Source organism: Euleptes europaea, chromosome 4 (assembly GCF_029931775.1).
Source record: "Euleptes europaea isolate rEulEur1 chromosome 4, rEulEur1.hap1, whole genome shotgun sequence".
Taxonomy (NCBI): Eukaryota; Metazoa; Chordata; class Lepidosauria; order Squamata; family Sphaerodactylidae; genus Euleptes; species Euleptes europaea.
The window spans coordinates 59,423,667-59,437,984 of NC_079315.1; the positions used below are offsets into that span (position 1 = coordinate 59,423,667).

General features: G+C 40.1%; 1 protein-coding gene across 1 annotated transcript in view; it reads right to left on the reverse strand.

The window, feature by feature from the left end:
* Positions 1-14,318, reverse strand: part of CNTNAP4 (contactin associated protein family member 4) — a 283,814-nt gene that overhangs the window by 33,866 nt on the left and 235,630 nt on the right. Inside the window, exons 16-17 of the mRNA XM_056848494.1 lie at positions 10,997-11,167; positions 5,319-5,537 (exon numbers count right to left, since the gene is read on the reverse strand). Coding sequence (XP_056704472.1) covers positions 5,319-5,537; positions 10,997-11,167 — 390 coding nt within the window. The remainder of the gene's footprint in view (positions 1-5,318; positions 5,538-10,996; positions 11,168-14,318) is intronic.

A 14,318-nucleotide genomic window follows, 5' to 3' on the forward strand; every position in this document is an offset into this window, starting at 1 on the left:
GTAATTTAAACGTTCAAAAAAAGTCATTTTGCATCAGTTCTTTTCCAAACCCCTTGAAAGAATAATGACACAGATCTTTGAGGGACTGTGGTTGCTGACGTTGTATTGTATAATGTTTCAATTTATTCCAAGGATTCTAAAGAATAGGACAAAGGCACTGGTATATCTCTTGACAGTAAAAAGTAAAGTGCAAAGTAAAAAGGGCAGAACTGTCATATCAAGAGATAGCTATTTATATGTTTCTTTATCTATATGCATATGTGTATACATTATAGCACACAGTAACAAAGCTATTTAAAAGACTGTATTGAAATAAAATTCAAGTAAGCACCAATATTTTGTTGAAATATCTATTCCACAGTTTGGCATAGGTATGAGGGATGATTAAATAGGAAGAGGCTTCACAATCATAAAATCAGTCATAGGGGGATTACTGTAAAATAACACCAACTCACTATAACAAAGTTGATGTTCAGGAAGTAAAATTTATACTTCTTGGTGATGGGGATAATAATAAATATCTATTTGTTGTCCCCACTCAGTGGTATTATTTATTTAGAATATTTTTAGGCTGCCTCTCCAGGAACCTGCCTGAGGTGGTTTACAAAATGAAATTAATGAAGAAGAAAATGAAGATGAAGATGATGATGAAGTAGAGTTGGTTTTTATATGCTGATTTTCTCTACCACTTAAGGAAGAATGACCTTACAATGACCTTCCCTTCCCTACAACAGACACCCTATGAGGTAGGAGAGACTGAGAGAGTGTGACTAGCCCAAGGTCACCCAGATGGCTCCATGTGTAGGAGTGGGGAATCAAACCCAGTTCCCAGTTGATTGATATTAGTTCAGAGTCCACTGCTCCAAACCAGCGCTCTTAACCACTACACCATGCTGGCTCTCAAACATGTAGGTACAAACAAACATTAAATAATATTAATTAAAATCCAGCATTACAAAAGCCCCAGCTCAGCATAAAACATAGACCATAAGAACTGACAGCTCAAAACAGGAGTTTCCAGACTAAAAAAAAAGAGAGTAGGAAATCAAGTCCTTAATTAAAAGCCCAAGTGAACAGAAACATTTTGACCTGGCACCTATAAGAAAGCAATGTAGGCACCAGGTAAACCTTGAGGGGGAAGGCATTGCACAAGTGAGATACCACTACTGAAATAAAACCTGTCTCCAGTTGCCACCTGTCTCACTTCTGAAGCTTCAAGTGAATTGCATCAAGGAGTCCCGTGAAGAAGGTGCCCCCAGCCATCCTATTCATCTCCATTGTTTCCTATGGGGAAAATCTATGCTTTTTCCAGGGTAAAGAAGCCAGTAGCCAAACATACAAGAGCAACCCCTGGCCAAAAGCCTCTAAATGGAAAGAGAACCAACGAGCCCAACACAGGCAATGCAAATCAGAGAATCCCAGCACAACCATGGGCCAATGCAGCAAGCCCATCACAAACCAAGACAAACCAATTGCCACTGGTCAGCCAAGAGCATGTTAGTGAACTCATTAAAAGGCTTAAGGACCTCCATTGTCTAGAAGTCAGCCACGCCTTGTTCCTGAATGGTCTCTCCCACTACACAAGGTTGACCAACAAGACCACCTTGTCCAGGGCACTCTTCTGTTCTACTAGATATTCAAGCATGGTGCAGGTACTGTTCAAGCAAGTGCTGATGTTGCTGCATACCTATTCTCTCTAGTATCAGAGGAGCATGCCTTTATATTGGGTGCGGTGGAACACAGGCAGGATGGTGCTGCTGCAGTCATCTTGTTTGTGGCTTCCTAGAGGCACCTGGTTGCCCGCCATGTGAACAGATTGCTGGACTTGATGGGCCTTGGTCTGATCCAGCAGGGTCTTTCTTATGTTCTTATGATGTTGCTGATTTGGGTTGTCCTGGCACACCCATCAGAGCCTGATTCTAGCAAAGCAGATGGATAGCCTTTACACTGCATGAGAAGCGATATTCCGGCAAATCTGAAGTGGACCCTGGAAATCATAACTTGCAGTGTCCGTTCTAGGATTCTGTAAAGAACCCAAGCCCAGGGAATCTCTCACCACCAGGTGAAGGAAGTGGGCCACACAGTAAATGCACTTCAGGCCCACAGCCTCTGTTGCAACTCTCATATTTGTACCACCATCAGTCACCATGTAGCCCATGGAGATATCCCTGCTCACTCACACTACTAACTGCATCTCAATGGGGGCAGAGATGTTGGCCAGTATGTGCACCTATGAAAGTTCCATGACTAACACTATCATCAAGTAGTTCTTACTAATCTCTTTTCAATTCCAATATAGCACATGCTGTAGGTAAAGAAGTGCAAAGGCAGATAATTACTGGACAGAGTTTTGTAGCAACATGGAAAAAATGTGATCACATTGTGTGTGTGTGTGTTTTTGTTAACATTTAGAATGTAAAAATCAGATCTCATGGGCCATGCTAGCTCATTAAAAAAAAATTAAATAGAAGCAACAGAAAAATGCCCAATTTCTTAGGACTAAAACTCACAGCTAGATTTTGGATTGTATTTTTAAAATTAATTTCCTCAAGATTTGATCATAGATCTGCAATTTAAAATTACCTTAGAACGTAATCTCACGTTTTGGTAACCCTAAAAAGTACAATGTGTCAAAAAATCTCCACCTTTTTTTTTTGTACAAATCTTGGAGCTTTGCCAAGTAGCACTGAGCCATCTCAGCTCTGTGTCAGCTTTTCACTATACAGGTATAGGCAGAGGTACCTGAATTCCTGGTCTTTACCAACACAGACTGAGCACGCCAGGTCCCAGAATGAAATGATGGCCCCTGGGAGTAGCAGAAGAGTTCTGCGACTGGATTGACAGGTGCCAGAGTGGAATGACAGCTCCTGAGAATAGCAAAAGTACTCTGTGACCAGAATGACAGCCCCTCCTCAAGTGGAATGATGGCCTGGGAGTAGCAGAAGTGTTCTGAGATTGGAATGACAGGTCCAAGGGTGGAATGACGGCCCCTGTGATAGAAATCAGAGCTCTGTACCTATAATCACAAACCGTAGAGTGAAATGAAATACCTTACACTGATTTCAATCACAGGGGACGTCATTCCACTCTGGAACTTGTCATTACAGTCCCAGAACACTCCAATGGACCGTCATCCCATGCTGAGACTTGTGATTCCAGGACAGGGTTGCCAGCATAGGGTAGGGAAATACTTAGAGATTTTGGAGGTGGGGCCTGGGGAGGGGAGGGTTTGGGGAGGAGAGGAACATCAGCAAAATGCCATAGAGTCCATCTTCCAAAGCAGCCATTTTCTCCAGGGGAACTGATCTTTGTTGTCTGGAGATCAATTGTAAAAGCATTTCCCCCTTCAGGTCCTCTTTCTCACATCCACAGACAGGGTAATCCAGCCCCCTTTAATAGAGGCAGATATTGAATTGTGTGTGGGTGTTTCTTTCTCCCAAACACACAGCTCACAGGTTAAACAAAACAAGAAGTTAACTTTCATTTATGGTATTAACACTGAAGAAAGTAAGGTAAAGGTTACAAAGTTTCACTTCCATTAAACTTTTGAACTGTGGACTTATTTCCACAACTGGTATCCTTTGGTTACAAATTGACAATTTTCAGCCCACTCTAAGCAGCTCTTCTACACAGTTTCACTCAGTTGGGCATCCTTCTTTTCCCTCTCAACTCCCCAGCTGCCAGCTCCCAACTGTTCTTAACTGCTGTTTTCCAACTGACACTTCACCAACACTCTGTCAGCTCTAACTGATTGTTCTTAGGAAGAGGTGGAACCTACTCTGTCTGTCACAAAAGCCTACTTTTTTGAGAACACTGAACCCTAAGCTGAATTTAAAATACAAAATATTTTTTTAAAAAAATACCTATACCCTCATAAATAGTTAACTGTTATTAAAACCTACCTGAAATTTCCTTCAGAACCTGCTGCAACAATTACAGTTTCAAAAATCACCCCAAAACTCCATGAAAACATTCACCCCCAAACACACAACATAAAAAGATCTTTAAAACAACTACAAAACCAGATCCAGAAGGATGCCAAACAATACATTGTTTAAAACAGTAATACTTTAACCTCCCTAAAAAAACTAACCCTTTAAACCTTAAAATGCAAAGCAGCTAAAAATTCCAAATCAAGGCAAGAGAAGAGTATCCAACAAAACAGCACAGGCCTTACAACCCATTTTTTAAAAATGCAAAACAAAACCAAGGAAAACTATTTTAAAAGAATCAGAAAGAAAACAAAGTATCTACCCTACAACATCCCCAAGCCAAAAAAAAAAAAAAAAACCATAGCAAAACTTGAAATAATATTTTAAATAACATTTTAGCACAAAGTCCACTGTAATAATTGCCGCAATTATCTTGTAAATTAATATCTATGCCAAAACCTGAGCATACCTGATGCTAACCTGTATAAAACAAAGTAAAAATATTCATATTCATATATTATTTATTTACAACATTTTTATCCTGCATTTTCCGTTTAAACTCAAGGCAGCTAACAATGCAACAACAGGTCTGAGGGACATAAAATACTATAACAGTCCATTAACAAATTTAAAAATACCTAAATTTAAACCTAGCCAAATCCGTCAAAACAATTTAACTTCCACCAAATGGTCTCTGAAGTAAAACTGTTTCACATACCTTTTTAACTGCAGCAAGTAAAAGTGCCCTCTGCCTCCAAACTGGTAGGCCTACTATCAGAAAAAAACCTCTGACCTAACTTTTGTCCCTATGGACAATACTAAGAAAGAGGATACCATAAGGAGAAAACTGTCTGAAGAAAATAAATTCAAGTCCAGTAGCATAGGACTGTACATATCAGTAAACCCAAGCCTTTTTGGCTCCCCACCCCCCCGGTTTAATTTACGCCGAACATTAAAGCTGTGAATCAAGCCTAAGCCAGATAGCTAATCATCAAAAAAGCCGAATAGGTATTCAATGTTTTTTTTTCCAGCTTTGGCTTTATCCAGGCTTTTTCCTATGGGAATTTTTTGAAGAGCTCTATGGGGGCATTTTTTGAGATAGAGTCACCAAATTTGCAGTGCAGCTGCAAGGGCCTCTTCTTGCATGAACCCCAAAGTTTGGTAAAGTTTGGGACCAGGAGTCCAATTTTATAAGGTCCCAAAGGGGTTGCCCCCTTCCTCCATAGAAAAACATGGTAAAGTTACACCCCATCAATTTCTTGTAGCATATTCCTGAAATAAAAAATCCAGTCTGGTGGGAAGGACTGCTTATTTTCATTCATTCTTTACTTCAAAAACCTTAACATTAACCCTTAATGATGAGGAAACAAATAAAAGTAGGATTACCGACAAAGAGCTGACTGTTGAGTTGCAAACGAATATGCCCATCAGATGGTGCTGTATGAGTCCTTTGAGGAAGGTGATCCACTTGCAGTGATGCCTCTTTGATGTTTCTTTCAGCCTTCACATAATGCCACTGATTGTCATTTAAGGGACTGGATGACTGCACTGTGATTTCATTTGGCCCATTCCCCACATCAAATGAAAATGTCACTTCAGTTGGAGCTAGAAAGAGGGGAAAAAACCTAAGGCAATTTAGGATTTGGGGTTAGCAAATAGCTTCCAAATAATGCAGAGAGAAATGTTTTTCAGAAAAGTGGCATGTTTCATTTTTTTCCTGATAGTGAAAAAATGGAAAGATCCACGAGGTTTAATTTTAACAAAATGCAGTGCTTTATAATAAGTATATGCAAATATGAACACTTAATTTACAGCTTTAATTAGTTTTCAGTATAAGTAAAAGACAATATCTATTGATTTAATTGGCTGCCACAAACAGAATACATTTAGTTAAAATATTGTTACTTAAATTAAGCAAGTAAATAAAACTGAATTTCTGTCACACAGCTTCTATAACAAGTCTAATCTATTCAGCATAATATTAATCATGCAGAGCATTTGAAAATGAACATTAATGTTGCATCCAATTGTAATGCAGAATATTTAATTTCTCTTTCTAAATGCTTTCTTTCTTCATTTGAAAGGGAACTTCCATAAAATTTGTGTTTAAAATGGTTTAAAGTAAAAAATAATAATATATGAAATGGTTTAGCTTCCTTTGAACTATTGTTATTCACTGCACAATTCAACCACAATTCACTATAGTGAGGTAGAAGTGGAGATTGTGTTACTGGCTCAAGGTCATCCCACAAGTTTCCATGACAGAGTGAGGATTTGAAACTAGGTTCCCAGATCCCAGTCTGATGCCTTAACAGCTATACCACACTGGCTCTCTTTTGAGCTCATTACGTATACCTCAATAAGGACTCAACTAGACATGGTGGTGTCCCCATGTCCAACATGGGGATACCTTTCCTCTTTTAAGGTTGGTATTTTTCTTCTTTCAAAAATGTCACAGTGGCCTGATCCTGATGCCATCATGTCTGGTGGAGCCCTAAGTATCTGAGTAAGTGTAAATACCTTGGCTGATGCCCAGTTAAGGGAAACCATTTCCCAATAACAGTGAAAGCAGGCCTCCTCTTTGAAACCACCTATTGATTCTAGTAAAAAAAAATCAGTTTCACATACGGTGCTTTACAGAAATGAAAATAGGAGTTCTGAGTGCAATTTAAATCTATTTGCAGGGGCTAATTTAAGGGTTGCTTCACTATGCATAAGAATCCTTCTGGGGAATAAAACCAGGCTAAACTTTTAAGGACTGAAGCCCAGGGCTTCTGATGAATGCAATCAGTCAAGCATATGTGGTTGGAGCAGTACCTGCAATAACATATGTTTATGTGACAAAATGAATTCTGTTTGCTAGATGAAGAAATCCAATAATAGATCATTTAATTAGTATATTGTACAAAAGTATTCTAAAGCAGAGATCAGATACTTAAAATATCAAATTAAGCAATCATAACAAATAAACAAAATGGAAAAATATAATCTTCACTACTTATATAATATAAGCCCAAGGCTAGTTGCAATGCAGTTGCTTGACCAGTGTCTAAACGCCAAAAGAAAAGAAAATCTGTTATTAGGACAAGTTAAAAAAATGTGCATTAGAGAACCAGTTTTAGATTGTAAAGTCTTCAGCATGGCTACTAGTCAACAAGGTGCAGTGACTGGGTAAATCAACTTTCTGAAGGTCGGAGAATATGAGAAATATCTCTGCTGCGAAATATCTCTGCTGCGTGCACCCATGAATTGCTGAATCTGCCACAGGAATATGGCACCATTTTAGAGCCTTTTTTTAGTTTTAAAATCACCAGGGGGGGGGGGGGCAATCCTGCCAGGCAGCACAGTGTGAGGGGATGAAGCACTCCTGTTCTTCCCAGGCCATCTTTAACAGCCAAAACAGGCAGCCATTTTGGCTGTTGAAAATGGTGTGGGGGCACAGCAGCCCCTCATTCCCTTGCACCACAGGCCCAGAAAGGATTAGGACCCTGCAGAAATTTTAAAAGTTAAAAGAATCCAGACGCTAATATGGTGCCGTGTCCTTGTGACAGCCTCACAGATGTAGTGTCATCTAATTTGGCCCATAGTGTTGTCTGTAAATGCTTGCATTGCCAGCATCATGTCCTGAAACTGTGAAATTGCCTGTGACGCTCTGAACTTAAAATGTCCATTTTTATGACATATTGGGTGGATACCAACAATCAACATTATCAGAACAAAAAATCAATCAAGGCATCTGAAAGGAACATTCAAGGAAAGGGACATTATTAAACTTCTTAAAAGTACACTTTTTGTAAGGAGGTTTTCTGCAGTAGTGGACGGGGGCGGGGAGGGGGCACCAACAAAACATGTGAAGTGAGGAACAAGGAACTGAAGCCAGGTAGCTCTCTCCTAAACATTTTCACCTGGAACCTAGTCCTATTCATGAACAAGTTTTATTCTTTATTCACAATCAAATATGTGTGTAAATATATATTTACACAAAGGTAAAAGATTATAAATCCTAGCGCACAGGACTTATTCTAATAATGTATCTAGCTGGCAAAAAACAGAACAAAAAAAATGACAACTCATACTTCTAGCAACTATCAGAATTCACAAACTCATTACCATTGTGGCCTTTCAAGTATGGTCCTTTCAAGCCTTTCCTTTGATGTACCTTTCTGGTTTGAAGGTGGGGATACATAAATTATGCCTTTTATTGGTTGACAGATGAAAAGTTAGCATTTCTTGGTGCTCTGTGCTCCCCCCCACTCTTGATAGGGTAACAAGGAAATGCTATCCTCTTTTTGGTTTTGATGCCTTCTTGTTGAGAACAAGTAACCTGAATTTATAGCACCCCAATGGAAGTAGCCAGGATTGGCTGGATTCTTACATTAGCATGTTCTAATTGGATATTTTGAAGCTGTTAGGTTTTATTACTGCAAATAGAATTACTAGCATTTTGACTTTAAAAAGCAGGCAACACAGCAATAACCTTGGGTGGGGTGGGGTGGGGTGGGGTGGGTGTCAAAGAGAGAGAAAAATTGCTTGATTTTTTTTATTCTCACCAACCAAAGGTGACGTTTTATTTACAAAGAAGCTTTCTGAAATGAATCTTGGATAGTTTAAAATTTTCCCAGAGCAATCCTAAGGGGGGGGAGGGCAAAGGGGCTTAGAGGCAGTGTGACCCCTGAGCCGGTGTAAATGCCCCTTGCGTCATCCTAGCACAGGGCCACTTATGCCACCGCTAGGGAGCGGCACAGCTGCACCATGCCTGGGTGCCATTGCAGCCCTGGCGGCAGTGTTCCTCCAGAGCAAGAGCTCACACCGGCACCAAAGGGAGTGTTGCAGGGGACAGGGCTGACTCTAGTCAGGTCCCTAAGCCCTTTCGCCCCAGAAATGCCCCCTTTTGCCGGCACAGACTTATGCCTGAAAAAATGGTGTTGTAGCCATATGGAACTGCATGGAGCAGTTTCACGGGGCTTGGGGGAATTTCCCTGATTGGCTTGCTTGCCACAATGCAGAAAACCTATCAAGAGGCAGCATGGCTATGGCGTGGCTGTGCCATCCCCTTATAATATGTAACTTAAGTAAACTGTGCTATCTTCCAATCTAACATAATTACAAAAGTAGTGCAAGAATTGTGTACGTATTTTATATTTTAGTAAAGTCAAAATTATCTGGCTCATTGTTAACTTCCATATAATGTTTCTCTAGATCTGTAACACTGTTGTATACTTATAACTGTCTGCTCTCTTTTGGGGGGGTTCTTTTTGCTCTAAACAATTAGATAAATGCTGTGGAAGAGTGGTTCAGCTCTAGAGTTCAAATCTATTAAAGAGTTAATTGGTGGCAGCAGCTGAAGCATGCTGCAAGTAATTCAGTGCTGGGAAATAGCAGTACATTTGACCAGCCTATTTTCTTATACTGATATTCTTCCAAATGTTATGGCTGCAGTAGAAAGGTGGGTAACTGTTTTCATCAGGCACCTGAACAAACACAAATGTAACATTCTGCAGCAGAGTCCCAGAACTGTATTATACACGACATGTAATACAAAGAAAAATGGCAAACATTACCAATTTGTAAAGCACAAGTTGCTGCCTGAAATATTACAGCAAACACCTTGGCAAGAGTGAGCAATTACAGATTAATCCTAAAATGACTTTCCTGGGAGTAAACCCAACTGAATAGATCCGAGTAAGCTTCTGAGTAGATCTGCTTAGGATGGCTAATTGCAGAGGACTGAATCATTAAGGTTGCATTTCACTAATGATGGAGCCTTCCACTGAGGCAAGGATCATTTCTCCAGCTCTGATTGGAGTGCTCCTTGTCCCAGAGGAAGGCTGAGAATTAATGTCTAAGTATCTAGCATTACCCAGAGTTTAATAATCTACAGGACGCCACCATGGGAAACTGTCAGAGGCAAGACACAACTTGGATGTGACAAATAAATTGCTAGGATTTCCCCTCCCCCATTTTTAAAATACCTTACTTACTCAAATACCCTTTCTAGTTCTTGTCGCTACTATTTACTTGCTGTGTCAGACTTGAATTTGGAACACTGTAAGCAGTGGTGGACCTACATTTTTGGGAACTGAAGCTTGAACCATTTTGGGGGCCCCTTTGCAACCAGCAACAATAGGGCAACATCCAACAAGGTCCAAAGGGCCTTGTTGCCCTTGGAAGGACCTCGAGGCCCAAATGGCGGAGAACAGGGTGGTGGGGTGGAGTCCTTGAAAATGGGCCACACAGTGAGCCCCTTCCCATCAGCAATGAGGTCTGGGTAACCACTGTTATCTTCTTCAACGGGGTTGTTCTATGACAGATGTATTGGTTCATTCTCTAATAGAGAGGTAGAATGTCACCAGAGGGGACTCATTAGGATAAAGAAGTGAAAATCTGATTTTTGGTGTTAAAATGCATCCATTGGCTTATGATTCTGTCACTAAAATAGACTTATTTTAATAGCAAACACTTTAAAAAACTCCATAGATTTTGTTGAAAAATTCACTTATTAAAAAAAAGTTGCTTCAGTGGGCCCTCTAGAATTAGGGGCCTTGAAGCTTAAGCTTCATTAATTTCATAGTAGATCTGCCACTGACTATAAGCCTATCTTTCTATCTTCTGAGTTTCCAAGCAAAGTACTAAAAAACTCAATATACTGTTGTTCTGGGTTTCATGACTCTCTGAGGCAACTACATCAGGGTACTTTATGTCTTTACCAGAAGGCAATGCAATGATATTGTTGTTTAAAATGCACATTTTTAGGAAAAGATTCATGTAAGCACTAGAGGCCAGCCATGCAGAGATCAGAGACCAGGCAGATATTTGTTAGTTCCCCAGCACTCATCCAACCCAGATTATTCATAGATTTGCAGCCAGACAGGAATGGGTTTCCTGGGCTAGGTAACAAAAGGAATGTTTCTGACTGGTCAGCTGTGTTCTGCTACTTTAATTTCCAGATCCATCCCTCTAATGTGATGCAATTTTAGGACTCTTGCCACTGTAAAGTTATACAGAATGAATAATCCAAACACTTAACCAAAAAGACAGAAAGGTTGTAATTAAACAGGACTTACAGAGGAGTTCTATCCTTATGAAGTCTTTAATTCCCAGATTTTCTAAAAACACACCAGAGGAAGCTGTTGTCTTAAAGAAAAGTGACACATCTGCACTAAGTTCTCCATGAAAAGTGGGGAAATGAAGATATGATGCCTCGGTGTTGAAGGAGGCTGCATTCCAGAACTCTCCTAATTATAGAAAAGAAAGAAAAGTTTTCACATTAGCTGTAAAGTGAAAAAAAAAACACCTTTGAATATTACTAACAAGATTATAGCTCCTGTGTCCCTCTTACCAACATAGATACTTCTGATCTACATTAGTACTGCAATATATATGAGGATAATATGTGCATGTGTCCATTCATTCCTGTTAAATTTGATGGAGAAGACAGCTTCACAGCGCATTCCTGACTTCTGAGGACAAAAGTCCTCAGGAGGCCAGGAAGGCGCTGCGCTGGCATTGGGGCCCCTTGCGCCGGCGCCCGGGCTACTTATGCCATCATGAGTGGCCCCAACGCTGGTGTGGAGGCCCGGACTGCCCCGTGTTATTTCATTTTTTTACAATAACATATGGTATACTTCATTTTTATAGGCATTTCATAAGTACATACTAATAATTTCCCTAGTATTAATATAGATATCCTCTGTTGAAAACTAAAGCTAAATATATCATCTTCATATTTTATGCATCTAGTTAATAAGCCTCTGTGTTTTCAATGAGGCGAAAAACCCTTTCTTCAAGAAAGAAAACGCCTTTTAAAGGCTTTTTTCAAGATTTTGGTGGCGGCAAAACAGGTTAGGAGGCACTGCAGCAGCTCCTCCTCCCCGCTGTCCCCGGCCACCGACAGCTCAGGAATGGGCTGTCAATGTGCATTATCACGGTTGTATCGATACAACTGTGAACACCACACCCTTCTACCACCCAACACACAAGGACCAGCCCATCAGAATGTTCCAGGAATATAACTACCTACTTAGCTTTGTTATATGAAAGAGCCAATCACTTTGTAGACAGCCTATTTCCTATTTTGTAGGCATCTAATATTAGTGAACATTGATTGTCCTCATACATTTTTGATAGAATTCAGGCCCAAGGAGGATATGTTTGACACTCCATGTACATTTAAGTATACCTTGTTATTTCAGCTAAATCGTTACAGTTGTATCTGTCACTTTCATAAGCTCCACTGCTTCCTAAATCAAATTAGCCACTCAGTGCCTTCCAGGGAATGCCAAATGCATTTTCTCCAGCCAATTCCATGCTTTTCTAAAAAATGCAGTTTTCAGCATGAAATGGTATTTAAATTAATAGTTAAAGATTGTCAACATCAGGTATAAAATATGCTATAGAAACTGAGCAATATTTAATAAGAAGGCAGAAGTAATCATAATAGAAGAAAACAGAAAATATAGTGCCAAGCATGCTTGTATATCCCCATATGTATTTAGGCCTACCTTTTTCTCAAAGTTTGTTTTCAGAAATCCATCTATACCTTCATACTGTCAGAGTGGATTCATACATTATGACTGCTATCAAATATTCCATCACTACACTATTGTTTCTCAAAGATTAGATGTCATACATTCATATGCATGCTTCTTTAAACACCTGTGCAGCTAACAAAAGCTGCTCTCAGAACTGTGTATACGTGTATAGTAGGGCAAAGCCAAAGCGACAGTTTACTAACATAGACTGCAGGCAGCCTCATTGGTGTTATTTACTAACATTCTACATCGGAAGTATTATCAATGAAACAACCTATAAGATCTTGCCCATTTCTCAAACAGTTATCAATATATCGAATGCTACCAAGCCTTCTCTTATAAATATGATGCAAACAGGATTCTTTTGTCTCAAACAGACTCGCTGCCTGAAAAGGAAATCCAAAGCTAACCTCTCATCTGCAGTGGAAAGTTGTCTTAGCTTGTGAACCTGACAGCTATACAAAGCTCGTATCAACTTTGCCAGCAATTCTGATTACTATATATGACAGCTAAAAATACTCTGTGGTTTGCAGACTGGGATATGTCTCTTACAGAAAGATGTTCCTATCCAGGTTACGCACATGTTCTCATGCTACTCAGCAAGCTGTAGTCTCTTATGTGTTTAGCAATGGATAACATTTGCTTTGCCCAGTATCCCTTTAACAGCTCAAGTGTTGGCGTGTTACTTCTTGTTTCTATAGCTGCGGTTGTACTTTCAGCTATGCAATTGTATAGCATTGCAACTAGGACACACTGGTGATAGCTCAGCAGCTGCTGTACTCACAAGTCACCTGGATCACCACAATCTGCTTACTGTCTCTAGTCTAAAATGTCAACAACAAGACCCTAGGATAAATCTGGGCACAAAATCCTAGGATAGATCTGTCCACCTACAAAAGGATATGTGACAATTAGGCATGAGTTAAAACAGTATAGGGTTATCCTGAGACTGTGTGTGTAAAGTGCTGTCAAGTAAGAGCCGGTTTATGGCAACCCAGTAGGGTTTTCAAGGCAAGAGACTAACAGAAGTGGCTTGCCATTGCCATCCTCTGCTCAGTGACCCTGATATTCCTTGGTGGTCTCCCATCCCAATGCTAATCAGGACCGACCCTACTTAGTTTCTGAGATCTGACAAGATCGGGCTAGCCAGGGCCATCCAGATCAGGGCTGAGATTACAATGTAGATTATGCTAACAAAACTGGATTTTCTTTATACTTTTTCATATATGGATAGACTAGACAGATGAGATGGATTCAGTGGTTCCTCTATGTTAAAGAAGAAATGGTAATCTTACTCGAATGGGAGGAATTGTAATCCAATGGAAGATTGTTCCCTTAAAGGTAAAGGTTGTCCCCTGTGCGAGCACCAAGTCATTCCTGACCCATGGGGTGGTGTCACATCCCGACGTTTACTAGGCAGACTTTGTTTACAGGGTGGTTTGCCAGTGCCTTCCCCAGTCATCTTCCCTTTACCCCCAGCATGCTGGGTACTCATTTGACTGACCTCAGAAGGATGGAAGGCTGAGTCAACCTTGAGCCGGCTACCTGAAACCAGCTTCCGTTGGGATCGAACTCAGGTCGTGAGCAGAGCTTGCAATGCAGTACTGCAGCTTACCACTCTGCACCACGGGGCTCTATTGTTCCCTTAGCAAAAGGAAATCATTGGATCTAAATGGATTCTTCATCTAAAGGACCTATGTTTAAAATAAAAAGTTCTCCCAAACTTCCATTGGAGTCCAGCGTTTTTGTCTGTGTTTGTATGAAAAATCTTATTTAAGGCAGTTAGACTTTACTTTCCTGTGAAAAGAATGTAAGCAAGGAAGTCCAATTTACTATAAATAGCATTACACCCTTG